This window comes from Entelurus aequoreus, linkage group LG05 (assembly GCF_033978785.1).
Source record: "Entelurus aequoreus isolate RoL-2023_Sb linkage group LG05, RoL_Eaeq_v1.1, whole genome shotgun sequence".
NCBI classification, from domain to species: Eukaryota; Metazoa; Chordata; class Actinopteri; order Syngnathiformes; family Syngnathidae; genus Entelurus; species Entelurus aequoreus.
The window spans coordinates 19,343,591-19,371,246 of NC_084735.1; the positions used below are offsets into that span (position 1 = coordinate 19,343,591).

At 33.6% G+C, this 27,656-nt stretch overlaps 2 protein-coding genes across 4 annotated transcripts in view; one reads left to right on the plus strand and one right to left on the minus strand.

Annotated features, from left to right (window-relative positions):
• The window catches only part of fabp3 (fatty acid binding protein 3, muscle and heart), a 36,253-nt gene extending 33,029 nt beyond the window's left edge, over positions 1-3,224 (plus strand). For both annotated transcript variants that reach the window (XM_062047306.1, XM_062047307.1), the window contains exons 4-5: positions 2,935-3,036; positions 3,118-3,224. In XM_062047306.1, coding sequence (XP_061903290.1) covers positions 2,935-3,036; positions 3,118-3,171 — 156 coding nt within the window. In that variant the 3' untranslated portion in view covers positions 3,172-3,224. The remainder of the gene's footprint in view (positions 1-2,934; positions 3,037-3,117) is intronic.
• Positions 3,225-18,950: 15,726 nt separating this feature from the next.
• zcchc17 (zinc finger, CCHC domain containing 17) lies at positions 18,951-27,483 on the minus strand. Of its 2 annotated transcripts, none has more exons than XM_062046266.1 (7): positions 27,286-27,483; positions 26,921-27,071; positions 23,371-23,471; positions 23,212-23,303; positions 23,056-23,144; positions 22,827-22,981; positions 18,951-19,824 (listed from the first exon to the last, which is right to left on the minus strand). In XM_062046266.1, exons 2-7 carry the CDS (start codon positions 27,057-27,059, stop codon positions 19,648-19,650), a joined length of 753 nt encoding a protein of 250 aa, XP_061902250.1. In that variant the 5' UTR covers positions 27,060-27,071; positions 27,286-27,483; the 3' UTR covers positions 18,951-19,647. The 2 variants fall into 2 exon arrangements, with proteins under 2 accessions (XP_061902250.1, XP_061902249.1); XM_062046265.1 differs by having other exon boundaries at positions 18,952-19,824; positions 23,056-23,156; positions 27,286-27,478.
• Between the last annotated feature and the right edge of the window lie 173 nt (positions 27,484-27,656).

The window sequence follows — 27,656 nt, forward strand, 5'->3', positions numbered from 1 at the left end:
ATTTTTAATTTAAAAAAATTAAATAAATTGACTTAGTGTTGGAATGTAAAGATGTTTTCTTTACATTACATAAAATAAATTGTAACGACATCCCATTAAAAAAAGAAAAATTCAAAACTGATTACAAAATTATTGAATACTTTTTCAAGAAATCACAATGAAAAAGTAAAAATAAACGAGAAAAATTCAACACTTTTTGCTACATTTAATATTAGTTACTATCAAATTGAAACATATTTTAAATACAATTCAGATAGGCTCGTTATTTTTAAAATAAATCACATTAAAATGCATATTAAATGTTATGTATGTAAATATTTAAAAAATTAGAAAAAAATTCAACTTTTTGATTGAAAATACTAAATGAAGTTACTTTTAAATTGAAATATTAGTTGCTTTTAAAAGAAATCAATTTTAAAAAGTAAAAAAATAAAGACAAATTAAACACTTTTTAAATTAAAAGAATATTGAATATGTTGAAGAGGTTCATTTAGCCTACTAATGTGTTGATATATATAGGCTAGTAAAGTAAAGTTCTGTAACTGACAAGTTTCGGCTATATGCAGAAGCAAGATAGCCGAAAATTGTCGGGCACAAAACTTTACCTTACTAGCCTATATAAATCAACCACTTATAAAAATATTGAAGTTAGTTACATTTACATTGAAATATAAATGTTTAAAATATTCTAAATTAAACTCAAACTTTATTTCAATCAATTTACATTGAGTGAGCAGCATAGACACACACAACAACAAATATGAAAACAACTTTTTTTTTTATTAAACACTATAATTGAAGTCAGACATTACATTTCAACATAACTATTCATATATATATATATATGTATATATATATAATACAAATAAATTATAATGAGTCGTTGTAGAAAAGTAAAATACATCAGTAAAAGTGTTTTAGCTGATGTCTCAACATGACTGGAGGAAAAAAATGGTATCGTAGCTCAGAAGAAGAATGTCAGAAATGAAGTTTATAGGTTTGCAAGATGGCGATGTCTGCAAGTGAGGAGGCTCTTGTAGCCTCACACACTAATAATAACATGCTATAAACCAGTAACAAGTGAGGTTAGACACCGCCATCGTGTGACTGAAAGATGGCTTCTCGCTGTCATTATTATTCATTAATATAATAATACTTTCTTTGATCTGTGAATACAAACGGCCAGATTCAGGAAGTACAAAAGCAGTGAAGTTGTCACGTTGTGTAAATGGTAAATAAAAAGAAAATACAATGATTTGCAAATCCTTTTCAACTTATATTCAATTGAATAGACTGCAAAGACAAGATATTTCATGTTCCAACTGGTAAACTTTGTTATTTTTTGCAAATGTTAGCTCATTTGGAATTTGATGCCTGCAACATGTTTTAAAAAAAAGCTGGCACAAGTGGCAAAAAAGACTGAGAAAGTTGAGGAATGCTCATCAAACACTTATTTGGAACATCCCACAGGTGAACAGGCTAATTGGGAACAGGTGGGTGCCATGATTGGGTATAAAAGCAGCTTCCATGAAATGCTCAGTCATTCACAAACAAAGATGGGGCGAGGGTCACCACTTTGTCAACAAATGACTGAGCAAACTGTTTAAGAACAACATTTCTCAACCAGCTATTGCAAGGAATTTAGGGATTTCACCATCTACCGTTTGTAATATCATCAAAAGGTTCAGAGTATCTGGAGAAATCACTGCACGTAAGCAGCTAAGCCTGTGACCTTGGATCCCTCAGGCGGTACTGCATCAAAAAGCGACATAAGTGTGTAAGGATATCACCACATGGGCTCAGGAACACTTCAGAAAAACCCCTGTCAGTAACTACAGTTGGTCACTACATCTGTAAATGCAAGTTAAAACTCTACTATGCAAAGCCAAAGCCAAAGCCATTTATCAACAACACCCAGAAATGCCGCCGGATTCACTGGGCCCGAGCTCATCTAAGATGGACTGATGCAAAGTGGAAAAGTGTTCTGTGATCTGTTGAGTCCACATTTCAAATTGTTTTTGGAAACCGTGGACGTCGTGTCCTCCGGAACAAAGAGGAAAAGAACCATCCGGATTGTTCTAGGCGCAAAGTGTAAAAGCCAGCATGTGTGATAGTATGGGGGTGTATTAGTGCCCAAGACATGGGTAACTTACACATCTGTGAAGGCACCATTAATGCTGAAAGGTACATACAGGTTTTGGAGCAACATGTTGCCATCCAAGCAACGTTATCATGGACGCCCCTGCTTATTTCAGCAAGACAATGCCAAGCCACGTGTTACAACAGCGTGGCTTCATAGTAAAAGAGTGCGGGTACTAGACTGGCCTGCCTGTAGTCCAGACCTGTGTCCCATTGAAAATGTGTGGCGCATTATGAAGCCTAAAATAGCACAACGGAGACCCCCGGACTGTTGAACAACTTAAGCTGTACATCAAGCAAGAATGGGAAAGAATTCCACCTGAAAAGCTTCAAAAATGTGTCTCCTCAGTTCCCAAACGTTTACTGAGTGTTGTTAAAAGGAAAGGCCATGTAACACAGTGGTAAAAATGCCCCTGTGACAACTTTTTTGTCATTAAATTCTAAGTTAATGATTATTTGCAACAAAAAAAATAAAGTTTTTCAGTGTGAACATTAAATATCTTTCAATTGAATATAAGTTGAAAAGGATTTGCAAATCATTGTATTCTCTTTTTATTTACCATTTACACAACGTGACAACTTCACTGCATTTGAGAGCAACAGTCACTGGCCACAAGTCAACACATCCGAGCTACAAATGACACTTTTTCCCCATCACAAGGGTGAGGAAAAGCCGAGTCAGCCCTTTGTGGAACAACAGTTGATGTGGTTTGAATGCAGGTCATGTGACTCCTGCTGGGGGGGGAAAATAGCATTTGAAACGTAAATATATTGCATTTGCCATGTTTGCTGCAGTCCGTAGTGACCATAGACGGGGGCAAGATGGTGCACATCCAGCGGTGGGACGGCAAGGAGACCAGCCTGGTGCGAGAGGTCAACGGGAACGCCCTGACGCTGGTCGGTCGCCCCGCCCCCGAACGACTAACCCCGCCCCATTCCGGGTCCGCTTTAAACCCTCACTTCCCCCGTGTCTTTCAGACGCTGACGATGGGCGACGTGATTTGCACGCGTTCCTACGAGAAGGCGGAGTGAAGGACGTCTTGAAGTTCTTGACCAGTCAGCATTTCCCCCCCCCCCCCCCCCCCCCCCTCCCATCTACTGTAAAAACACTGATGAGTAAATTCAATTGTTTTGTTTGCTGCACTAAATGTGTTTGAAGAGAAAAAAGTTACAACTTTGGGAATTTAATAAACTGATGTCCCAAATTGTTTTTGTTGTTTGTGTTTGCAGCCCTTTGAGACATTGGTGATTTAGGGCTATATAAGTCAAGTCCTTGTGCTCGCTGAAGACCAGCGTGGAGGAAGGAATTCACTTTGCGGCCTCGCTAACCAAAATATCACACAGCCGTCACTGTTAACGCCGGCGTGGCCGTGTGACAACTTTCCACCAGCTGGCTATATATAACTGTGTGTGTGTGTGTGTGTAGGGAAAGTTTCCAGGTGTTCCCGCAGTCGTCTCCAAGTCCTCATCATCATTCCATTCTGCTGTCAACTAGATGCAAGGTCAGCATGTTGTCTCTTTTTATTTATGGTGTTTATTTGTCAATATTTACTGTAAGTATTGTGTTGTGGTTTCACTTATGATTAGCATAGTACTGGTATAGTATGTTTGTCAGTATTTACTGGAAAAACCTTCCGCTATGAGACAGTGATTGTGTCATTGATTACATTTTCACGGTATTTGTGCAACTGAAGAAAAACTACAAAAAAACAGTTTTTAAATAATTGGGCTTAACATAAAAATCATGGCGTTTTATACTTGGTGCCATCTTAGAAGTACGCTTACTTTTCCCATGTTGTCCTACTGACATGAGCATGCTATTGTTTTATAGTAGCATTTTGGCTTATATTGTATGTTGAAAATTGAAATAAATTGACAGTGTAGGAATTGTAAAATTGTAAATATAAATGAGAAAAATTCAACACTTTTTGATTTAAAAAAATGAGTTACTTTTTAATTTAAATACATTTAAAATAAAAATCATATTTACAATCTAGATGTATATTTAATGTATATAAATATTTAAATTTTAGAATAAGTCTTAATATTTTTTATTAAAAATGTTTCAATACATTGATTTAGTGTACAAATGTGAAGATACCATTTTTAAATAAAATCACCTAAAAAGTACAAAAAATAAATCACATAAAAAAAAGTAAGAATAAAGCAGAAAAATTCAACACTTTGATGAAAAAAATTACTTTTGAATTTAAATACATTTCAATTAAAAATCGTATTTACAATTTAGATGTATCAATCAATCAATGTTTATTTATATAGCCCTAAATCACGAGTGTCTCAAAGGGCTGTACAAGCCACAACGACATGTATAGAAATATTTAAATTTTAGAATAAGTCTTAATATTTTTTATTAAAAATGTTTCATTACATTGATTTAGTGTAAAAATGTGAAGATACAATTTTTGTAATAAAATCACGTAAAAAGTACAAAAAATAAATCACATTAAAAAAGTACAAAAAGCAAAAAAATTCAACACTTTTTGATGAAAAAAAAGTTACTTTTGAATTTAAATACATTTCGAATAAAAATCGTATTTAATGTATAGAAATATTTAAATTTTAGAATAAGAATATTTTTTATTTAAAATGTTTCAATACATTGATTTAGTGTGAAAATGTGAAGATACAATTTTTAAATAAAATCACGTAAAAAGTACAAAAAATAAATCACATTAAAAAAGTAAAAATAAAGCAGAAAAATTCAACACTTTTTGATAAAAAAAAAAGTTACTTTTGAATTTAAATACATTTAAAATAAAAATCGTATTTACAATTTAGATGTATATATAATGTATATAAATATTTAAATTTTAGAAGAATATTTTTTATTTAAAATGTTTCAATACATTGATTTAGTGTAAAAATGTGAAGATACACTTTTTAAATAAAATCACGTAAAATGTACAAAAAAGAAATCACATTAAAAAAGTTAAAATAAAGCAGAAAAATTCAACACTTTGATGAAAAAAGTTACTTTTGAATTTAAATACATTTCAATTAAAAATCGTATTTACAATTTAGATGTATCAATCAATCAATCAATGTTTATTTATATAGCCCTAAATCACGAGTGTCTCAAAGGGCTGTACAAGCCACAACGACATGTATAGAAATATTTAAATTTTAGAATAAGTCTTAATATTTTTTATTAAAAATGTTTCATTACATTGATTTAGTGTAAAAATGTGAAGATACAATTTTTAAATAAAATCACGTAAAAAGTACAAAAAATAAATCACATTAAAAAAGTACAAAAAGCAAAAAAATTCAACACTTTGATGAAAAAAAAGTTACTTTTGAATTTAAATACATTTCGAATAAAAATCGTATTTAATGTATAGAAATATTTAAATTTTAGAATAAGAATATTTTTTATTTAAAATGTTTCAATACATTGATTTAGTGTGAAAATGTGAAGATACAATTTTTAAATAAAATCACGTAAAAAGTACAAAAAATAAATCACATTAAAAAAGTCAAACTAAAGCAGAAAAATTCAACACTTTTTGATAAAAAAAAAAGTTACTTTTGAATTTAAATACATTTAAAATAAAAATCGTATTTACAATTTAGATGTATATATAATCTATATAAATATTTAAATTTTTAGAAGAATATTTTTTATTTAAAATGTTTCAATACATTGATTTAGTGTAAAAATGTGAAGATACAATTTTTAAATAAAATCACATAAAAAGTACAAAAAATAAATCACATTAAAAAAGTAAAAATAAAGCAGAAAAATTCAACACTTTTTGATTAAAAAAAAGTTACTTTTGAATTTAAATACATTTAAAATAAAAATCGTATTTACAATCTAAATGTATATTTAATGTATATAAATATTTAAATTTTAGAAGAATGTTTTTTATTTAAAATGTTTCAATACATTGACTCTCCTGAAGGAATCAATAAAGTACTATCTATCTATTTAGTGTAAAAATGTGAAGATACAATTTTTAAGTAAAATCACGTAAAAAGTACAAAAAAGAAATCACATTAATAAAGTTTAAAGCCGAAAAATTCAACACTTTTTGATAAAAAAAAGTTACTTTTGAGTTTAAATACATTTAAAATCAAAATCGTATTTACAATTTAGATGTATATTTAATGTATAGAAATATTTAAACTTTAGAATAAGTCTTAATATTTTTTATTAAAAATGTTTCAATACATTGATTTAGTGTAAAAATGTGAAGATACAATTTTTCAATAAAATCACGTAAAAAGTTAAAATAAAGCATAAAAATTCAACACTTTTTGATTAAAAAAAAGTTACTTTTGAATTTAAATAAATTTAAAATCAAAATCGTATTTACAATTTAGATGTATAATGTATAGACATAGACATATTTAAATTTTAAAATAAGTCTTAATATTTTTTATTCAAAATGTTTCACTACATTGATTTAGTGTAAAAATGTGACGATACAATTTTTAAATAAAATCACATAAAAAGTACAAAAGAAATCACATTAAAAAAGTAAAAATAAATCAGAAAAATTCAACACTTTTTGATGAAAAAAAAGTTACTTTTGAATTTAAATACATTTAAAATAAAAATCGTATTTACAATTTAGATGTATATTTAATGTATATAAATATTTACATTTTAGAAGAATATTTTTTATTTAAAATGTTTCAATACATTGATTTAGTGTAAAAATGTGAAGATACAATTTTTAAATAAAATCACGTAAAAAGTACAAAAAAGAAATCACATTAAAAAAAGTTAAAATAAAGCAGAAAAATGCAACACTTTTTGATTAAAAAAAAAAGTTACTTTTGAATTTAAATACATTTAAAATAAAAATTGTATTTACAATCTAGATGTATATCTAATGTATAGAAATATTTAAATTTTAGAATAAGTCTTAATATTTTTTATTAAAAATGTTTCAATACATTGATTTAGTGTAAAAAGGTGAAGATACAATTTTTAAATAAAATCACGTAAAAAGTTATGCATAAAAATTCAACACTTTTTGATAAAAAAAAAGTTACTTTTGAATTTAAATTAATTTAAAATCAAAATCGTATTTACAATTTAGATGTATATTTAATGTATAGACATTTCAATTTTAAAATAAGTCTTAATATTTTTTGTTCAAAATGTTTCAATACATTGATTTAGTGGCAAAATGTGAAGATACAATTTTTAAATAAAATCACATAAAGTACAAAAAATAAATCACATTAAAAAGTAAAAATAAAGCAGAAAAATTCAACTCTTTTTGATTAAAAAAAAGTTACTTTTGAATTTAAATACATTTAAAATCAAAATCATATTTACAATCTAGATGTATAGAAATATTTAAATTTTAGAATAAGTTATTTTTTTATTAAAAATGTTTCAATACATTGATTTAGTGTAAAAATGTGAAGATACAATTTTTAAATAAAATCACGTAAAAAGTTAAAGAATAAAAATTCAACACTTTTTGATTAAAAAAATAGTTACTTTTCAATTTAAATACATTAAAAATCAAAATCGTATTTACAATTTAGATGTATATTTAATGTATAGACATATTTAAATTTTAAAATAAGTCTTAATATTTTTTATTAAAAATGTTTCAATACATTGATTTAGTGTAAAAATGTGAAGATACAATTTTTAAATAAAATCTCGTAAAAAGTACAAAAAATAAATCACATTAAAAACGTTAAAATAAAGCAGAAAAATTCAACACTTTGATAAAAAAAAAAAAAGTTACTTTTGAATTTAAATACATTTAAAATAAAAATCGTATTTACAATTTAGATATATATTTAATGTATAGAAATATTGACATTTTTAGAATTTTTTTTAAAAAAAAAACACTTTTTAAAAAATTGGGCTTAACATAAAAATCATGGCTTTTTTATACTTGGTGCCATCTTAGAAGTATGTTTACTTTTCCCATGTTGTCATACTGACATTAGCATGCTAATGTTTTATAGTAGCATTTTGGCTTATATTGTATGTTTAAACCAGGGGTGTCCAAAGTGCGGCCCGGGTGGCAATTTGCGGCCCGCAGCTCGTTTATTGGCCCGCGGGCCGGGACACATTCTATAGACCAGTGTTTTTCAACCGCTGTTAGTCTGCCGCAAGATACTGTCTGGTGTGCCGTGGGAGATGATGTCATTTCACCTAATTGGGTTAAAAATATTTTTTGCAAACCACACTGCAAAAAGTCAGTGTTCAAAAACAAGAAAAAAAAAATACAAAAATGAGGGGTATTTTATTTGAACTAAGCAAAATTATCTGCCAATAGAGCAAGAAAATTTGGCTTGTCAAGACTTTCCAAAACAAGGAAAATTAGTTAACCTCAATGAACCCAAAAATACCTTAAAATAAGTATATTCTCACTAATAACAAGCGCACTTTTCTTGGTAGAAAAAAAAGAGACCTTTTTGCTCAATATGTTGAAAAATACTCTTAAATGAAGTAAATGCTAGTGCCATTATCTTGACATAATGATATGCATACATCATGATTTTTTTTTTCTTGCTTGAAGAAATTATTACTTTAAAAAAGTAGTTTTATTGATGACACAGCTTTGCAACAGTTGATATTCTAGTTTCAAGCATGTTTTACTCAATATAGGTCATCACATCTCAGCAACAAGCTGTAATATCTTAAGGACTAAAACCCTTAAAACAAGTAAAACACTAACATAAAATCTGCTTAGGGAGAAGAATGATCTTATGAGACAGAAAATAAGCAAATATCACCCTTAATTGAGATATTTAATCCTACTTAGATTTCAGTTTTTGCAGTGCAGTAATTATAGTCTGCAAATGATGTGCCGTTGTTGAGTGTCTGTCCTGTCTAGAGCGCGGCAGAGTAACCGTGTAATACTCCTCCATATCAGTAGGTGGCAGCAGGTAGCTAATTGCTTTGTGGATGTCGGGAACATGGTTTGTCATGATTTTTGAGCCTTTATTTAACCAGGTAAAATACCATTGACATCAAAGATCTCTTTCCCAAGGGAGACCTGGCCAAGAGGGCAGCACCAAGGTTACATTAAAAACTGTAAACGACACATAATACATCAAATTTACAACATTAAAACTTGCTCACATAACAAACACATGTGCATACAGACAAGGTAGACTGCAATCCTTTCACAGAAGCTTTAAACTCATTCAATGTAACAAGGGTTGGAAGTAGGGATGTCCGATAATATCGGCCTGCCGACATTATCGGCCGATAAATGCGTTAAAATGTAATATCGGAAATTATCGGTATCGGATTTTTTATTATCGGTATCTGGTTGTTTTTTGTTTTTTTTGTTTGTTTTTAAATTAAATCAACATAAACACAAGATACACTTACAATTAATGCACCAACCCAAAAAAACTCCCTCCTCATTCACACAAAAGGGTTGTTTCTTTCTGTTATTAATATTCTGGTTCCTACATTATATATCAATATATATCAATACAGTCTGCAAGGGATACAGTCCGTAAGCACACATGATTGTGCGTGCTGCTGGTCCACTAATAGTACTAACCTTTAACAGTTAATGTTACTCATTTTCATTAATTACTAGTTTCTATGTAACTGTTTTTATATTGTTTTACTTTCTTTTTTATTCAAGAAAATGTTTTTAAATTATTTCTTATTTTATTTTATAATTTTTTTTTAAAAGTACCTTATCTTCACCATACCTGGTCCACGACTGTATATATCGGTTGATATCGGTATCGGTAATTAAAGAGTTGGACAATATCGGAATATCGGATATCGGCAAAAAGCCATTATCGGACATCCCTAGTTGGAAGGTGAAGATTTGATTGATCACAATATGCAGACTACAGCGGGAGGCAGCGTGCAGGTAAAAAGGTGTCTAATGCTTAAAGCAAAAATAAACAAAAGGCTAGTGCTGCCTAGAAAAGGCATTGAAGCTTAGGGATGGTTTTGCAAAATGAAACAAAGTAAACAAAAACAGGATGCTGGACGACAGCAAAGACTTACAGCGTGTGGCGCAGCAGACGGCGTCCACAAAGTGCATTCGTACATAACAAAATAGGAAACACTGCACACAGGAAAAAAGCAAAAAAGTCCAAATAAGTCAGGGTGTGATGTGACAGGAGGTGACAGTACACCTATTTTGAGACAAGCGCTATATTGCAGCATGCTTGGTTATGGTTTGAATTTATAACCAACAATTGCGAGAACGACATTTTACCGTCAATATCGGCTGCTGAGTTTAATTTTTTTATGTTTTCTGCTGGTGGTGTGCCTCGGGATTTTTCCAATGGAAAAAAATGTGCCTCGGCTCAAAAAAGGTTGAAAAACTCTGCTGTAGACAAACTAAACAGGTCCCAAATTAGAATTAAAAAAAATTTGAAAAATTCAACGGGACCAAATCCCCCAAAAATGGGACCTGAAAACCAAAATGGTGGACAACCTGAGCGTCTTACTGTATAAGGCAGGGGTGTCCAGACTTTTTCCACTGAGGGCCGCACACGGAAAAATTAAAGCATGCGGGGGCCATTTTGATATTTTTCATTTTCAAACCATAACAAAATATAGATTTTTTTTTTTAACAATTAGGGCTCCTGGGGCCCCAGTCATATTATTATTGCCTATTATTATATATGCCTTTTCTGTCAAAGACAACTTAGTTTTTTATAGTAAAACTGAAATATGCAGTATTTCCCCCACCGCCCAAAACATTCAGAAAGCAATGTTTGATGTGAAGTAATTGGAGCCCTAAAAGATCAATAATGCAAGACACCATTGATTTTATTTTCATTATTATTTTTGATTAATCACAGTGAAAAGATAAATAAAATCACACTAAATATCTTTGGGATCCAAAAGGTGCCCCACTCATAAAGTGATACATTTTTATTATTTGTTTTACTTTCAACACTTAAGTTACGAGATCAACTTCAGATATATCTGTCCATTTCACGTTTGAACTATTATAATCTTTGTTTTATGCTCTTTTGTCAAAGAAAACTTGGATGGTTTTATATGGCAACCACACAATATATGCAATATTTTTCCACATAAAACATTTTAATGTGAAATATTTGAAGTAATTGGAGCCTTGAAGATGTCAATAATTCATTATTATTGATTTTTTGTGGAGATAAAAGTCACTGTGAATGTCCATTTCGCGTTCTCGACTCTCATTTTCAAGAGGATATAGTATCCGAGGTGGTTTAAAATACAAATCCGTGATCCACAATAGAAAAAGGAGAAAGTGTGGAATCCAATGAGCCAGCCTGTACCTAAGTTACGGTCAGAGCGAAAAAAGATGCGTCCTGCACTGCACTCTCGTCCTTCACTCCCACGTTCCTCATCCACGAATCTTTCATCCTCGCTCAAATTAATGGGGTCGCTTTCTCGGTCCGAATTGCTCTCGCTGCTGGTGTAAACAATGTGCAGATGTGAGGAGCCCTTCAACCTGTGACGTCACGCTACTTCCGGTACAGGCAAGGCTTTTTTTTTTTTTTATCAGCGACCAAAAGTTGCGACCTTTATCGTCGATGTTCTCTACTAAATCCTTTCAGCAAAAATATGGCAATATCGCGAAATGATCAAGTATGACACATAGAATGGATCTGCTATCCCCGTTTAAATAAATAAAAATGTCATTTCAGTAGGCCTTTAAGTTAGGTTGTCACTGAAGGCATCACAACTATGACACCTGTGAAGTGAAAACCATTTTCAGGTGACTACCTCTTGAAGCTCATGGAGAGAATGCCAAGAGTGTGCAAAAAAAGTAATCAGAGCAAATTTTGAAGAAACTAGAATATAAAACATGTTTTCAATGATTTTACCTTTTTTTTTTGTTAAGTACATAACTCCACATGTGTTCATTCATAGTTTTGATGTGACAATCTACAATGTAAATAGTCATGAAAATAAATTGAATGAGAAGGTGTCTCCAAACTTTTGGCCTGTACTATATATATATATATATACACGTGCATATACATGTGTGTGTATATATGAATGTGCATATATACACGTATGTATGTGTGTAACACAGTGTGTATATAAATATACATATATGTACATCCAAATCCTCAGAAGGTGTGCATGTCAGCATCCCTTCACACGTCCATGGCTAATACGTGTAGTTGTACTCCTCTGGATGTGTTACAGGTCAAGAGAGCCACAAAACAAAAGGGATTCTGGTAAAGGTCCTGACAAACATGAGCCTTCCTTTTTAAAGTCAGCCGTTGATTTTATTGCAGAACCTCTTACGCCTATTTCCTTGTCCGGTAATGAGATTCCTAACATTTGTAAATGTGCCTGTGTTTTACGTTTTGTTGAAGGGAGGAGATCCCACAGCTGGTAATGAATGACTGTAGGCCAGGGGTGTCCAAACTTTTTCCACTGAGGGCCGTACACGGAAAAATTTAAGCATGCGGGGGCCATTTTGATATTTTTAATTTTCAAACCTTAACAAAATATATGGATTTTTTATTTATTTTTAACCTTTAGGGCTTCCGGGGACCATAAAGGGTCTCAGTCATTAAACTGTTAAAAATAAGTCAAATTATTATATTTTTTTTAATTTAACGCTTACAGTAAATCTCTATATCAACTTGAGGTTGATATAAAGTAATAAAAAAAAAGGTTTTCTGTCAAAGACAACTTTGTTTTTTATAGTAAAACTGAAATATGCAGTATTTTGTAATTAGAGCCCTAAAAGATCAATAATGCAGGACACCATTGATTTTAATTATTTCATATTTTTGAGTAATCAGTGAAAAGTTAAATCAAATATTACTAAATATATTTGGGATCCACTCATAAAGTGATACATTTTTATTAGTTTTTTTTTACTTTTAACACTTAAAATACGAGATCAACTTCAGATATATCTGTATTATTTTGTTTGTTTTATGCTCTTTTGTCAAATAAAACTTTGATGTTTTTATATGGCAACCGCACAATATATGCAATATTTTTTCCACATAAAACATTTTAAAGTGATATTTTTTAAGTAATAATTCATTATAACATAGATTTTTAGTCTTTTTTTTTTTTTTAGCAATGGCGAAAAAAAACAGCCTGCATGGCAGCTTTGTGTCTGTCAACATTGCAACTTTTTCTTGTTAGATTTCAACCTCATTCCACTTTTTTTTTAATTTTTGCAATATCAATTTTGCAATTTTTGCAGAATGTGTGGCGGGCCGGTAAACAATTAGCTGCGGGCCGCACTTTGGACACCCCTGCTGTAGACCCATCTCCAAGTTGTACGTCCTTAGTTAAAGTTTAGAAAAGTAACTTTAAAGAAGTCTTAAGACACCTCTGGTCTGCTTTGTCAACATGGATCAGGTTTTAGAAAGAGACATGGCACCATAAGTGCAGCTATCAAAGACATTATTGTGGCATTGGATTGTAAAAAAAAATATTGTGCAGCTCTATTTATTGACATTTTAAAAGCATCTGATACGGCCGGCCATATCATTTTTGGCGGACATGCTGCACAGGATCGGCCTATCAGCATGCATCGTCTTCCTCTTTCCTCCCTGTCTTAAAGGGTGTAAGTTCTGTATTGTTGTTGTTTTACATCTATGTAAATAATCATGTGTCGGATGCTGCGTTACATTTGAATGCAGACGACACCGCCATGTATTGTTCATCCCCCGCAAACCTTTGAGTTTTGATGTTGTTCAGTCCCAGCTGACTCAGCAGAGACACCTTATGGAAATCTCAGATCCAAAAACCGTGGCAGGTCGTTCTCCGGACAAGAGAAGACAATTTTACCTTCAATCATCGGAGCCAACGCTGCTTGGAGTGAGGAGGAGCTTCACGTCCGTCTTTGGAATACAGCTAAGTGCGTTTATAACATCAAATGTAGGTTGTTACTCCTGCTGCTTTATTTAGTAAGATTGAATAAAAGCTGAGCAGAAACAAAGATGGTATAGAGCAGGGGTGTCCAAAGTGCGGCCCGCAGCTAATTGTTTACCGGCCCGCCACACATTCTGGAAATACTACTGCAAAAATAAATAAAAAACAAAAGTTGCAATGTTGACACAAAGCTGCCATGCAGGCTGTTTTTTTTTTCTTTTGTTTTATTATTTTTCTTTTTTTGCCGTTGCTAAAAAAAAAAAGAAACTATTGAAGGCTCCAATTATTTCAAGTATTTGACTTTAAAAAATTGTATTTGGAAAATATTGCATATATTGTGTGGTTGCCATACAAAAACATTGTTTTCTTTGACAAAAGAGCATAAAACAAACAAAATAATAGTGCAAACGTAAAATCGACAGCTATATCTGAAGTTGATCTCGTAACTTAAGTGTTGAAAGTTAAAAAAAAAGTTTTTTAAATGTATCACTTTATGAGTGGGGCACCTTTTGGATCCCAAATATATTTAATGGGATTTTATTGATCTTTTCACTGTGATTACTCACAAATAATAATGAATTAAAATCAATGGTGTCCTGCATTATTGATATTTTTAAGGCTCTAAGTCAGGGGTCACTAACGCGGTGCCCGCGAGCACCAGGTAGCCCGTAAGGACCAGATGAGTAGCCCACTGGCCTGTTCTAAAAATAGCTCAAATAGCAGCACTTACCAGTGAGCTGCCTTTATTTTTTAAATTGTATTTATTTACTAGCAAGCTGGTCTCGCTTTGCCCGACATTTTTAATTCTAAGAGAGACAAAACTCAAATAGAATTTGAAAATCCAAGAAAATATTTTAAAGACTTAGTCTTCACTTGTTTAAATAAATTCATTAATTTTTTTTACTTTGCTTCTTATAACTTTCAGAAAGACAATTTTAGAGAAAAAATACAACCTTAAAAATGATTTTAGGATTTTTAAACACATGTACCTTTTTACCTTTTAAATTCCTTCCTCTTCTTTCCTGACAATTTAAATCAATGTTCAAGTAAATTTATTTTTTTTATTGTAAAGAATAATAAATACATTTTAATTTAATTCTTCATTTTAGCTTCTGTTTTTTCGACGAAGAATATTTGTGAAATATTTCTTTGAACTTATGATTAAAATTCAAAAAAAATATTCTGGCAAATCTAGAAAATCTGTAGAATCAAATTTAAATCTTATTTCAAAGTCTTTTGAATTTCTTTTAAAATTTTTGTTCTGGAAAATCTACAAGAAATAATGATTTGTCTTTGTTAGAAATATAGCTTGGTCCAATTTGTTATATATTCTAACAAAGTGTAGATTGGATTTTAACCTATTTAAAATATGTCATCAAAATTCTAAAAGTAATCTTAATCAGGAAAAATTACTAATGATGTTCCATAAATTCTTTTTAATTTTTTCAAAAAGATTCAAATTAGCTAGTTTTTCCTCTTCTTTTTTTCGGTTGAATTTTGAATTTTAAAGAGTCGAAATTGAAGATAAACTATGTTTCAAAATTGAATTGTCATTTTTTTCGTGTTTTCCCCTCTTTTAAACCGTTCATTTAAGTGTAAATATCATTAATTATTAATAATAACATAGAGTAAAGGTAAATTGAGCAAATTGGCTATTTCTGGCAATTTATTTAAGTGTGTATCAAACTGGTAGCCCTTCGCATTAATCAGTACCCAAGAAGTAGCTCTTGGTTTCAAAAAGGTTGGTGACCCCTGCTCTAAGTACTTCACATCAAACATTGCTTTCTGAATGTTTTGGGCAGTGGGGGAAATAATGCATATTTCAGTCTTATTATAAAAAACTAAGTTGTCTTTGACAGAAAAGGCATAAAACCTTTTAGGTTTTTTTTTTTAACTTTGTATCAACCTGAAGTTGATTAAGCGTTAAATAAATTAAAAAATAATAATAATTTGACTTGTTTTTAACATTTTAATGACTTAGACCCTTTATGGTCCCCGGAGCCCTAAAGGTATAAAAAATTACAAATAAATCCATATATTTTGTTATGGTTTGAAAATGAAAAATATCAAAAAGGCCCCAGCATGCTTTAATTTTTCCGTGTGCGGCCCTCAGTGGAAAAAGTTTGGACACCCCTGGTATAAAGGAAGTCTAAAGTCACTTTTATCAGAGATTTTCCTCAAAACATCCATCTTCAACCGCCTATCCGGAATCGGGGCGCGGGGACAAGAGCTCCAGCAGAGACCCCCAGACTTCCCTCTCCAGAGCAACATTAGCAACTTCCTCCCGACGGATCCCGAAGCGTTCCCAGGCCAGAGAGGAGATGTAATCCCCCCCATCTGGTCCTTGGCCTGCTCCGGGGTCTCCTCCCAGTGGGACGTGCAACAAGGCTCGTGAGGCATCGCCAAAACATGGCAAGTCTTTTTTTTCCATACCAATCACACACGTCCGGTTGGCGGCTTCCCAATAACGGCGCTATGCTTCACATCCGGTCCAACTAACAAAGCGAAATGTCGTCGTGCAATAGATCATGCTTTTCTACCTAAATGTTTTCGGGCAGATTGAAATTAAAGCAACGATATAAAGGAGGAAGACTGTCTTTGAACAAACTTTTCCTCTTCTAGACTAGGTTTAATACTGCAGGCCTGACACTGCCCTCTGCAGCCCACATCGGGTAATTGCAGTTCACTACACATTACCATCGCTATGGTATATTCTTTTTTTTATAATTGATAGTCCGCAATTACAGAACACTTAACAGGCTGAATTTTACATTTGAGTAATAGAAGTAGGTAGAGAAAGACCCTGGAAGGCGGGTATGTAGTAGAATTTCTGACCTTTGACCTATATTGCATGTCTAATAAGAATGTACGCTCATTTAATTTCTCTTCTATTCTGTGCCAGTGGGACAAAAGTGAATATTAAGTCGTGCCAACCTGTCTACAGAATGTGTTGACTGTCTAAAGGATTCGAGTTGTTATGGAACAGATAGGGAAAACAAAAAGACATTGACGCATTAGATAAACAATGACGCACAAGAGACATATAAAAAATGGCAGAAGACCGGAACTCGACAGTGATTTTGGCTTGTGTGCGTCTTGTTTGCTCCGGAGTAACATGTGGTCTGTCTGCACGGCCAACTTAATTCAACCTGCACTTCTGATAATGGGTAAATAAATTTGTTGTACTAAACTACTTTTGTTGCCTTTTTAAGCTTCGGACAATCCACTACATCGTCATGTAGAGATATGAATGCTGTAACTAAACATGGAAGTGTAGCTCCTAGTGTTGTCCCGATACTAAAATTTTAGTACCGGTACCAAAATGTATTTCGATACTTTTCTAAATATAAAGGGGACCACAAAAAAACTTAATTATTGGCTTTATTTTAACAAAAAATCCTAAAGGTACATCAAACATATGTTTACTTTTGCAAGTTTGTCCCTTAAGTTGTCTTGTATGTTCACTATTATTTTTCTTTTATTAGTAAGTAAGCAAACAAATGCTCCTAATTAGTCTGCTGACATATGCAGTAACATATTGTGTCATTTAGCATTCTATATTGTCAAAATTATGAGGGACAAGCTGTAAAAATTGATTATTAATCTACAAACAGTAGATTAGAGTGACAGATTGTTTGGTAAACGTATAGCATGTTCTATATGTTATAGTTATTTGAATGACTCTTACCATAATGTGTTACGTTAACATACCAGGCACGTTCTCAGTTGGTTATTTATGCCTCATATAACGTACACTTATTCAGCCTGTTGTTCACTATTCTTTATTAGGGACCGAATGTCCCTTCGGGACAGAGGACCCTATTGTATTTGTAAGGTTTTATTATTATACCGCCGCCTCTTTGAGCTGTAATTTGACCCCTTTCACATGCTTCAAAACTCACCATATTTGACACACACATCAGGACTGGCGAAAATTGCGATCTAATTGCGCTCTAGCGCCCCCTAGGAAGAAAACACAAGACAAAACTGCCTGTAACTTCCAGTAGGAATGTCATAGAGACATGAAACAAAAACCTCTATGTAGGTCTCACTTAGACCTAGATTTCACACACTGACATCCTTCAGCAAAAATCAACAGGAAGTTTGCAATTCCCCCTTCAAAACAAGTTTTGTAAAAACAGTCACCTTTGCCTCTTTGAGCTATAATTTGACCCCCTTAACATGCTTCAAAACTCACCAAACTGGACAAACACTTCAGGACTGGCAAAAATTGCGATCTAATAAAAAAACCCAAACCCAAAATTGCGCTCTAGCACCCCCTAGGAAGAAAACACAAGACAAAACTGCTCCTAGGAAGAAAACACAGACAAAACTACCTGTAACTTCCAATAGGAATGTCGTAGAGACATGAAACAAAAACCTCTATGTAGGTCTCACTTAGACCTACATTTCATTCACTGACAACCCCCAGCAAAAATCAACAGGAAGTTTGCAATTCCCCCTTCAAAACAAAAGTTTTGTAAAAACCGGTCACCTTTTTTCAAACATTACCTCCTCTGAGCGCGTTTGTCGTGTCGGCTTCAAACTAGCACAGGAGAGAGATTGAACCCTTCTGATTAAAAGTTGACGAAAGAGTTTTAATTACTGCTCCGGTTTGGATTTTATGTGCCGTCAAAGTCGGTCCCGTCCATCGCTGCTTGCAGCTTTAATTTATTTGAAATTGCCTTTTAAATGTCTATTCTTGGTGTTGGGTTTTATCAAATACATTTCCCCAAAAAATGCGACTTATACTCCAGTGCGACTTATGTTTTTTTCCTTCTTTATTATGCATTTTCGGCAGGTGCGACTTATACTCCGGAGCGACTTATACTCCGAAAAATACGGTACGCGGGAGTGCCATTTTGATATGCGGCCCTTGGTGGAAAAAGGCTTGGTTACCCCCAAGGAAGACGTTTTTGTTGATGCCGGCGTTATCGTAACAGCGTTTCGAAAGACGACCCGACGTGCACGACGAGCATCACAAGTAGGAAATAGTGGCTTGGAGGGAAGTCATTTTATTGTGAAGGAGATGAGCAGGGTATATTGTACACGTAATGAGAAAGTATGTGCACATAAATGAGTTGAAATCATGCAAATGTTCGCTCCATGACACAACTTTCATGGACATTCAAAATAAACACACATGCAACTAGCTAAGGTTGCTAACTGATAAATTCCTCCTGTGTCGTTTAGTTGAATTATTGCTAAATCTGTTGAAAAATGTTCTTTTCTCCCCCCACTGGGGATAAAAAAAAAGAGCCAGAGAATCCCCTTTTGTGAGTCAGCGCCAACATCTGGAAAGCATAAAAGGCCAAAACGAGACTTTTTTGTACTCGTAGACCTCAAATGTGTTTTGTGAATATAGAGTTCTGAAGGCGGTAACAGTTAACATGGAGGTAGAGTGTGTGGGCAAACTAGTCCCCTCGGGCTATCGGTGTCCTACACTTCCTGTTTGTGTCTTTACTACTTCCTGTGTGAGCGACTTCCTGTGGTTGATGCTTCAGAAAGCGTAGTAAAGACGTGTAAAAAGTAAATCAGGACCTACCACCATATTTTTTAGGTGCATGTGAGCTGAAAGGTTACATCAGGACATAAAATAAAGGATGTGTTGTTTTTTTGGGGAAGCAAAAGATCCGCAAATTAAAAAAACAACAATAAAAATAAGCAGTCCTGACCTCTCAGCTGTGTTTGTGAGACTTGTGCTTCTTGTGTTTCTTCTTCTGCTGCTTCTCCTCACGCTCGCGGGTGTGCTCGCGGCATCGCCGCTTGGGTTTGCATTCGCCGCCGCCGCCGCTGCTGTCGTCGCTGTCCGTCTCCTTCCGCTCCCTCTTCCTCTTCTTCTTCATCTTCTTCTCCTTTTGCGCGGGAACGCAAAAAAAAAGCAGCCTTTTAGCACGCGTCATACAAAAACCCCACAACCGGTGAAGTTGTCACATTGTTTAAATGGTAAATAAAAAGAGAATACAATGATTTGCAAATCCTTTTCAACTTATATTCAATTGAATAGACTGCAAAGACAAGATATTTAACATTCCAACTGCTAAACTTTGTTATTTTTTGCAAAAATTAGCTCATTTGGAATTTGATGCCGGCAACATCAGTTTCCCACACATTCATTTATTTGTGGCGCCCCGCCACGAAAGAATTACGTCCGCCACAAATTTAAAAAAAAAAAAAAAAGTAAACTTTTTTTTTTTTTTTTGTCCTGTCCAGCTTTTCAGGCAAATCATATAGTTGATGTAGATGCCCATATAGGCTGTTCAGATTTACTTTACAAAAGAGAAGTGTAGGATACTTCTCTTGTTGCCTTATTTGTATTTGACCACTACTGTTTATTTGTTACTGACTGTGGCAGGACACCTTTGCCTCTGTTTCACTTTATGTTGCTGGTAAATAATATGGTTGTAGTAGTAGGTTAAAGTTAAATTATTTAGTATGCACTAATTAAAGGGGCAGAGCTTTAAGAGACATTTTAGCTTTTATATTTTATAAGATATATTTTTTGTAAGAACCACAATTAATAAATATATTTCAGTGAATAACTTATTGTTCAAATCTGTATATAAATATGTACATAAAGTGTTGTAATTATATTGTAAAATGGATGGATGGACGTTTAAAACAAAACTGTTATTAATAATTAGTAAGTATACTTTTTTTGAGCCTTTTTAGAGAAAATCATATCATTGTAGTAAATTATGCAAATTACTTGAAGATGTCATGGTGACCACGCCCATAGCCACGCCCCCACCGCCACAGGTATCTTGGCAGTTTATGGGAAACACTGTTTGATGTGAAGTAATGGGAACCTTGCATAGGTCAATAATTCATAATAACATTGATTTTGATTCAATATTATGTTTTGAGCAATGACAGTTTGAAAGAAAAAAAACCAGCTTTGTTTTATTAGTCAACATTGCAACTTTTTCTAAATGACATTTAAGCTTTTTTATTTCACTTGTTATGTTTTTTTTTTTATTTCAATAGTATTTTTAGAATGTGCTGTGGGCCTTTAAAACATTAGCTGTGGGCCGCAAATGGCCTCCGGGGCACACTTTTGACACCCCTGCTATAGATAATTAAAAATTTTATCTGATAAATGTATGGATAAAAAGCAGAGCCTGGCGACGCATGCGCGTTTATCATAACTCTCTCGCTCTCTCTGTCTCTGCCCCTCCCTCACCAATTTGTTTTGTTTTTAACCCCTTCTTAACCCTGAACGTACATTGAAAATACACGCAACCCTAACTCAAAATGCCGGACATTTGAGACATTTAAGAAACTCCGCCCTGACAGCTCCGCAAAAGAGGACATGTCCGGTGAAAAGAGGACGTATGGTCAGTCTATCCTAGCCCGTTAGCTGCTAGCATGCCGTGTGTTGTGCCTCGGTGTGCATTGTTTACACAACGTGCGTTTCGCTACTTCATATGTCCGTGTGGAAACTCGTTCGGTACACCTCCGAACCGAACCGGAACCCCCGTACCGAAACGGTTCGATACAAATACACGTACCGTTACACCCCTAGAGTACATTGATAAATACTTCAATAAAGTACAACCCAACTCAGCTTTTCTCCTGCTGCCTTTTTAAAACAGCGCCCATGCATGCTAGCGTATGTTTTAAACTAGCGTATGTTTAACCATGCCTGCGCCCAAAAATACGCTGCGCCTTATTTAAATACAGAAATAGCACCCGTAACTGACACGGCGCCTTTTAATACGGTGCGGCCTATGGTCGCGAAAATACGGTATAGTGCAGTGTTTCCCACACATTCATTTATTTGTGGCGGCCCGCCACGAAAGAATTACGTCCGCCACAAATTAAAAAAAATATATATTTTTATTTTTTTTATTTTTTTTGTCCTGTCCAGCTTCTCAGGCAAATCATATAGTTGATGTAGATGCCCATATAGGCTGTTCAGATTTACTTCACAAAAGAGAAGTGTAGGATACTTCTCTTGTTGCCTTATTTGTATTTGACCACTACTGTTTTCTGTTTATTTGTTACTGACTGTGGCAGGACACCTCTGCCTCTGTTTCACTTTATGTTGCTGGTAAATAATATGGTTGTAGTAGTAGGCTAAAGTTAAATTATTTAGTATGCACTAATTAAAGGGGCAGAGCTTTAAGAGACAATTTAGCTTTTATATTTTATAAGATATATTTTTTGTAAGAACCACAATTAATGAATATATTTCAGTGAATAACTTATTGTTCAAATCTGTATATAAATATGTACATAAAGTGTTGTAATTATATTGTAAAATGGATGGATGGATGGACGTTTAAAACAAAACTGTTATTAATAAGTATACATTTTTTTAGCCTTTTTAGAGAAAATCATATCACTGTAGTAAATTATGCAAATTACTCGATTATGTCATGGTGACCACGCCCATAGCCACGCCCCCACCGCCACAGGTATCTTGGCAGTTTATGGGAAACACTGTAGTGGCTTCGATAACGGGAACCGGTTCTCAAAAAGGGATTCGAATCCATGATATCGAACAGTCGGGAGAACCGGTTTCGAACATCATCCCTATAAAGAACTACTTTGACACATCTAGATAAATAAACAAAAATATGGTGGAACATGAGAAAATCTGTTTTTCCAAAACAAAACAAAAAGTAACTGAGCAAGTTCCAAATAGGCGGTTTAATGCAGTTAAATAGTGTGGCGGGGCCCCGTGGGGTGTCAAGGGAAAGGGGGCATGAGACGCAATGGCGTAATAAAGCTAGTACAGAACCATCCAGATAAAAAAAAGGGGAGAGTGTGGAAAAAAATGATGTCCCTTAGGGGGGGGGGCGTGACAGGAAATAGTTGAGATTCATCATTTTTTTTACTTATTATGATTTACCTTCTTTTTCTTCTTCTTGTCTTTGTCCTTCCTGGGTACATCTGAGGACACCTGAAGCTGCTGCTGCTGCTGCTGCTGAGGCTCACCATCGGCCTCATCTGGCACCAGCGAGTATTGCAGTCCCGGTGCGGAGTAGCAGTCCTTTGTGAAGTGACCTACCAAAGAGTGACGACGCCATGACTGAGCAGCTTGAACCTTGATGGTTTTTTAAGATTATTTTGTTGTGTACCTTTGCAGCCGCACTTGGTGCAGGTGGTGTTCAGTACGGCGTCCAGCGTGATCCTGTTGCCCGTGTGATCTCGGAACTGCCTTCGCCGCCTGGCGTCCTGCCTGTATCAGCACGTTACTAACATAAGACTCGGGTGGAGACAAAAGCGCAACGTACTCTGCCAAGACGTTGTTGGGGTCCAAGTCCCGCCCCGTGCCCTGATTGACAGCTTTCATGGAGAAGGACAGCTTGATCTTGTCTCCTTGGACCTGGGGGCAGTCAACCTGGCGTGACATCACTGCTGACGTTGTGTGTTTGCGCGTGTGAGTCGTTTACCTCTCTGCCAATCACTTTGATCCACACCTTTTCTCCCACATCCACAATCTCTGAGGCGCTCTCCACACGCGTGGCGGACATTTCACTCACGTGGACCAAACCTGCAAACAACCAAATATGTTTTTTAGCACCACCGCACACTTATTCATGGCTTCTCACCTCCTCAACAAATGGAAATTAGTAATATTTTTTTTAAATATTTTAATATCCAATCAATCTCAGTAAATTACTTGCTTAAATAATTTAAATCAACCTAAAAAAAGACCCCAATATTTTGACACAAATGCAATTTTATGGTCAGAATGTCATACACAAACATGTTTTATTTGAATGTGCTTGATTTATTTGCTCAAGTTTATTTTGAAGCTTTGACTGATAAAGAAAATGTGTAATTAATCTGCAGTTATGCATGATTAATGCGATTATTTTTTGTGATCAATCACACGAGTTAACTCCTTATTTAGTAAAAATATATATTTTTAAATCTAAATGAAACGCTTGATTAATCCGCAACTATTCCTGATTGATGCAATACTTTTTTGTGATTAATCACATGAGGTAATTTATTTTTGACAGCCCTAGAAAAAAATAATTAAAAATTTTAAAATAAAACCTGATTAACTATTTAGTCAAAAAAATACTTCAAAAATCTAAATAAAACACTTCATTAATCCGCAACTATTCCAGATTGATGCAATACTTTTTTGTGATTAATCACGTGAGGTCATTTATTTTTGACAGCCCTAGTAAAAAATAATTTCAAAATTCAAAATAAGACGATTAACTATTTAGTAAAAAAATATATTTAAAAAATCTAAATAAAACGCTTCATTAATCCGCAACTATTCCTGATTGATGCAATACTTTTTTGTGATTAATCACGTGAGGTAATTTATTTTTGCCAGCACTAGTAAAATATAATTTAAAAATTCAAAATAAAACACGATTAACTAGTAAAAAAAAATATTTCAAAAATCTAAATAAAAACGCTTGATTAATCGGCAACTATTCCTGATTAATGCAAGACTTTTTTGTGATTAATCACGTGAGGTAATTTATTTTTGCCAGCACTATTAAAATATAATTTAAAAATTCAAAATAAAAATCACGATTACAGGTAACTAGTAAAAAAAAATATTTCAAAAATCTAAATAAAACACTTCATTAATCCGCAACTATTCCTGATTGATGCAATACTTTTTTGTGATTATCATGTGAGGTTATTTATTTTTGACAGCCCTAGTAAAAAAAATAATTAAAAAATTCAAAATAATACACGATTAACTATTTAGTAAAAAAAAATTTAAAATCTAAATGAAACACGTTAATAATCTGCAACTATTCCTGCTTAATGTGAAATTTCTTTTTTTTAAATTAATCACACGAGTTAACTTATTTTTGACAGCCCTAGTAAAAAATTATTTCAAAAATTCTAAATAAAACACCCGATTAACTGCAACTATTTCTGACTAATGTGATATTTTTTGTGATAAATCACACTATTCCTGATTGATGCAATACTTTTTTGTGATTAATCACGTGAGGTAACTTATTTTTGACAGCCCTAGTAAAAAATTCAAAATAAAACACGATTAACTATTTAGTCAGAAATTTTTTTTCAAAAATCCAAATAAAAACGCTTGATTAATCCGCAACTATTCCTGATTGATGCAATACTTTTGTGTGATTAATCACGTGAGGTAATTTATTTTTGACAGCCCTAGTAAAAAATTATTAAAAAATTCAAAATAAAACACGATTAACTATTTAGTCAGAAATTTTTTTTCAAAAATCCAAATAAAAACGCTTGATTAATCCGCAACTATTCCTGATTGATGCAATACTTTTGTGTGATTAATCACGTGAGGTAACTTATTTTTGACAGCCCTAGTAAAAAATTATTAAAAAATTCAAAATAAAACACGATTAACTATTTAGTCAGAAAATTTTTTTCAAAAATCCAAATAAAAACGCTTGATTAATCCGCAACTATTCCTGATTGATGCAATACTTTTGTGTGATTAATCACGTGAGGTAATTTATTTTTGACAGCCCTAGTAAAAAAATTATTACAAAATTCAAAATAAGACATGATTAACTATTTAGTAAAAAAAAAATTCAAAAATCTAAATGAAGCACGTTAATAATCTGCAACTATTCTTGCTTAATGTGATATTTTTTTGTTATTAATCACAATAACAGCCATAGTAAAAAAAAAAGTTTTTTAATTCTAAATAAAACTCGATTAAATGCAACTATTTCTGACTGATATTTTTTGTGATAAATCACATGAGTAACCTTATTTTTGTCGTGATAAATCCCATGAGTTAACTCCTTATTTAGTATAACAAATTTTTAAAAAATCTAAATAAAACGCGTTAATAATCTGCTATTTTTTGTGATTAATAAATGGATTAGATTTTAATATCGCGCTTTTCTATTGTTAGATACTCAAAGTGCTCACAGAGAAGTGGGAACCCATCATTCATTCACACCCGGTGGTGGTAAGCTACATTTGTAGCCACAGCTGCCCTGGGGTAGACTGACGGAAGTGAGGCTGCCAGTTTGCGCCTACGGCCCCTCCGACCACCACCTATCATTCATTCATCATTCATTCACCAGTGTGAGCGGCACCAGGGGCAAGGGTGAAGTGTCCTGCCCAAGGACACAACGGCAGCGATTTGGATGTCAAAAGGCGGGGAGCGAACCTGCAACCCTCAGGTTTCTGGCACGGCCGCTCTACGCCATACCGCATATTAATCGCATGAGTTAAGTCATTATTTTGGCAGACCTAGTAAAAAAAATGTTACAAAAAAATCTAAATAAAACGTGTTAATAATCTGCTATTGTTTGTGATTAATCACATGAGTTAAGTCATTATTTTTGGCTTACAGAGTAAAATAAATTGTTACAAAAAATCTAAATAAAACATGAATATTCTGCAACTTTTTTTGATTTCAAATTTTTTGGTGATAATTCACATGAGTTAATTTATTAAAAAGTAAATTAAAGAGATTCAAAATAAAACACTTGATTAACTGCAACTATTCAAGATTAATGTGATAGTTTTTGTTTAATAGTCACATGAGTTAAATCTTTAATTAGTAAAAAAAAAAAAATTTAAATCTGCAATCTGCAACTATTCCTGATTGTGATTTTTTTTTGTTAATAATCACATGAGTTAATTTATTTTGGCAGCCTTAAGATTTAGTTTTTTTTTAAAATAAAAAATAAAACGCGTTAATATTCTGCAAATATTCCTGATTTAATGCACTTTTTTGTGGTTAATCACATGGGTTTACTTATTGTTGACAGCTCTAAAAGAAACCACATCTAAATAAAACACTTGATTAACTGCAACTATTTTTTATTTATTTTTGTGGTTAATCCCAAATATTAACAAGAAAAAAATGGTTATTTTTGCCAGCTCTAGAACAAAACAAACCTAAATAGAACTGCAACTGTTTTTTATTAACGTGATATTATTTTATTATTTATGATTAATCCTGGTTATTTTTGCCCGCCTAATGGAAATCCAAGTGGCATTTACCTTCCTTCTTGTATCCAGGCAGGCGGACAAAAGCTCCATACGTCTGCACGGAGACCACTTCTCCCTTGGAGATGCTGTAAAGTGGCGGCAGACCCTCCAGGCCAGCCGGCTCATGTGCTGCACCATCGCTGTCCGACATATTCTCCTCAATCTGGGAGTTGGGAAAAAAAAAAGCCAATAATTTCACTGAAAAATTCCACTTGGCAGCGAGGCTAACACGAACACGGGCGAGAATAGATTACATGCGCACGAACTATGGTTGAAGGTTCTCAAAGCATGCATCTTTATTTCATACAAAGCAAACATCATTGGAATACATTGCCTACAAAGTAGACATCATTCAAACGATAACAAGTCACACTTACGTCTGTTAGCCATTAGCAACAGCTAGCTTGGCTTTCTCTTCCGGTTCAAAGCAGTGTCGTCACGGGCCTTCTAACCAATCACTAGTGTTGTGTCGTTCGCGAACGATTCGGTCGAAAGAACGAATCTTTTGAGTGAACGTACTGAACCGAATCACTTCATGAACTGATTCGTTCCTTTCTCAGTTCAGTTGAGCTCCGCCGCGACCATGCCGGTATGAGTGGAACTGGCGCATTCTGTGACTCACTGAACCCTCGACGTCGGCGAACGACGCAGCCAATGAGAGGGCGGGGGGAGGGACTGAGCGAACGATTCGTTCACCGCGGATTAACGACATGAATCACTCAGTGAACGTCAACGCTCTCGCTCTCTG

Bases quoted from the DNA above. Each gene is read 5' to 3' on its own strand.
- zcchc17 (XM_062046265.1), bottom strand. From the start codon at position 27,059: ATGTCGGACAGCGATGGTGCAGCACATGAGCCGGCTGGCCTGGAGGGT. The intron at 23,304-23,370 runs GTAAACGACTCA...GACTGCCCCCAG, and splicing joins TCAAAGTGATTGGCAGAGAG to GTCCAAGGAGACAAGATCAA. The intron at 23,157-23,211 runs GTACGTTGCGCT...GTGCTGATACAG, and splicing joins CCCAACAACGTCTTGGCAGA to GCAGGACGCCAGGCGGCGAA.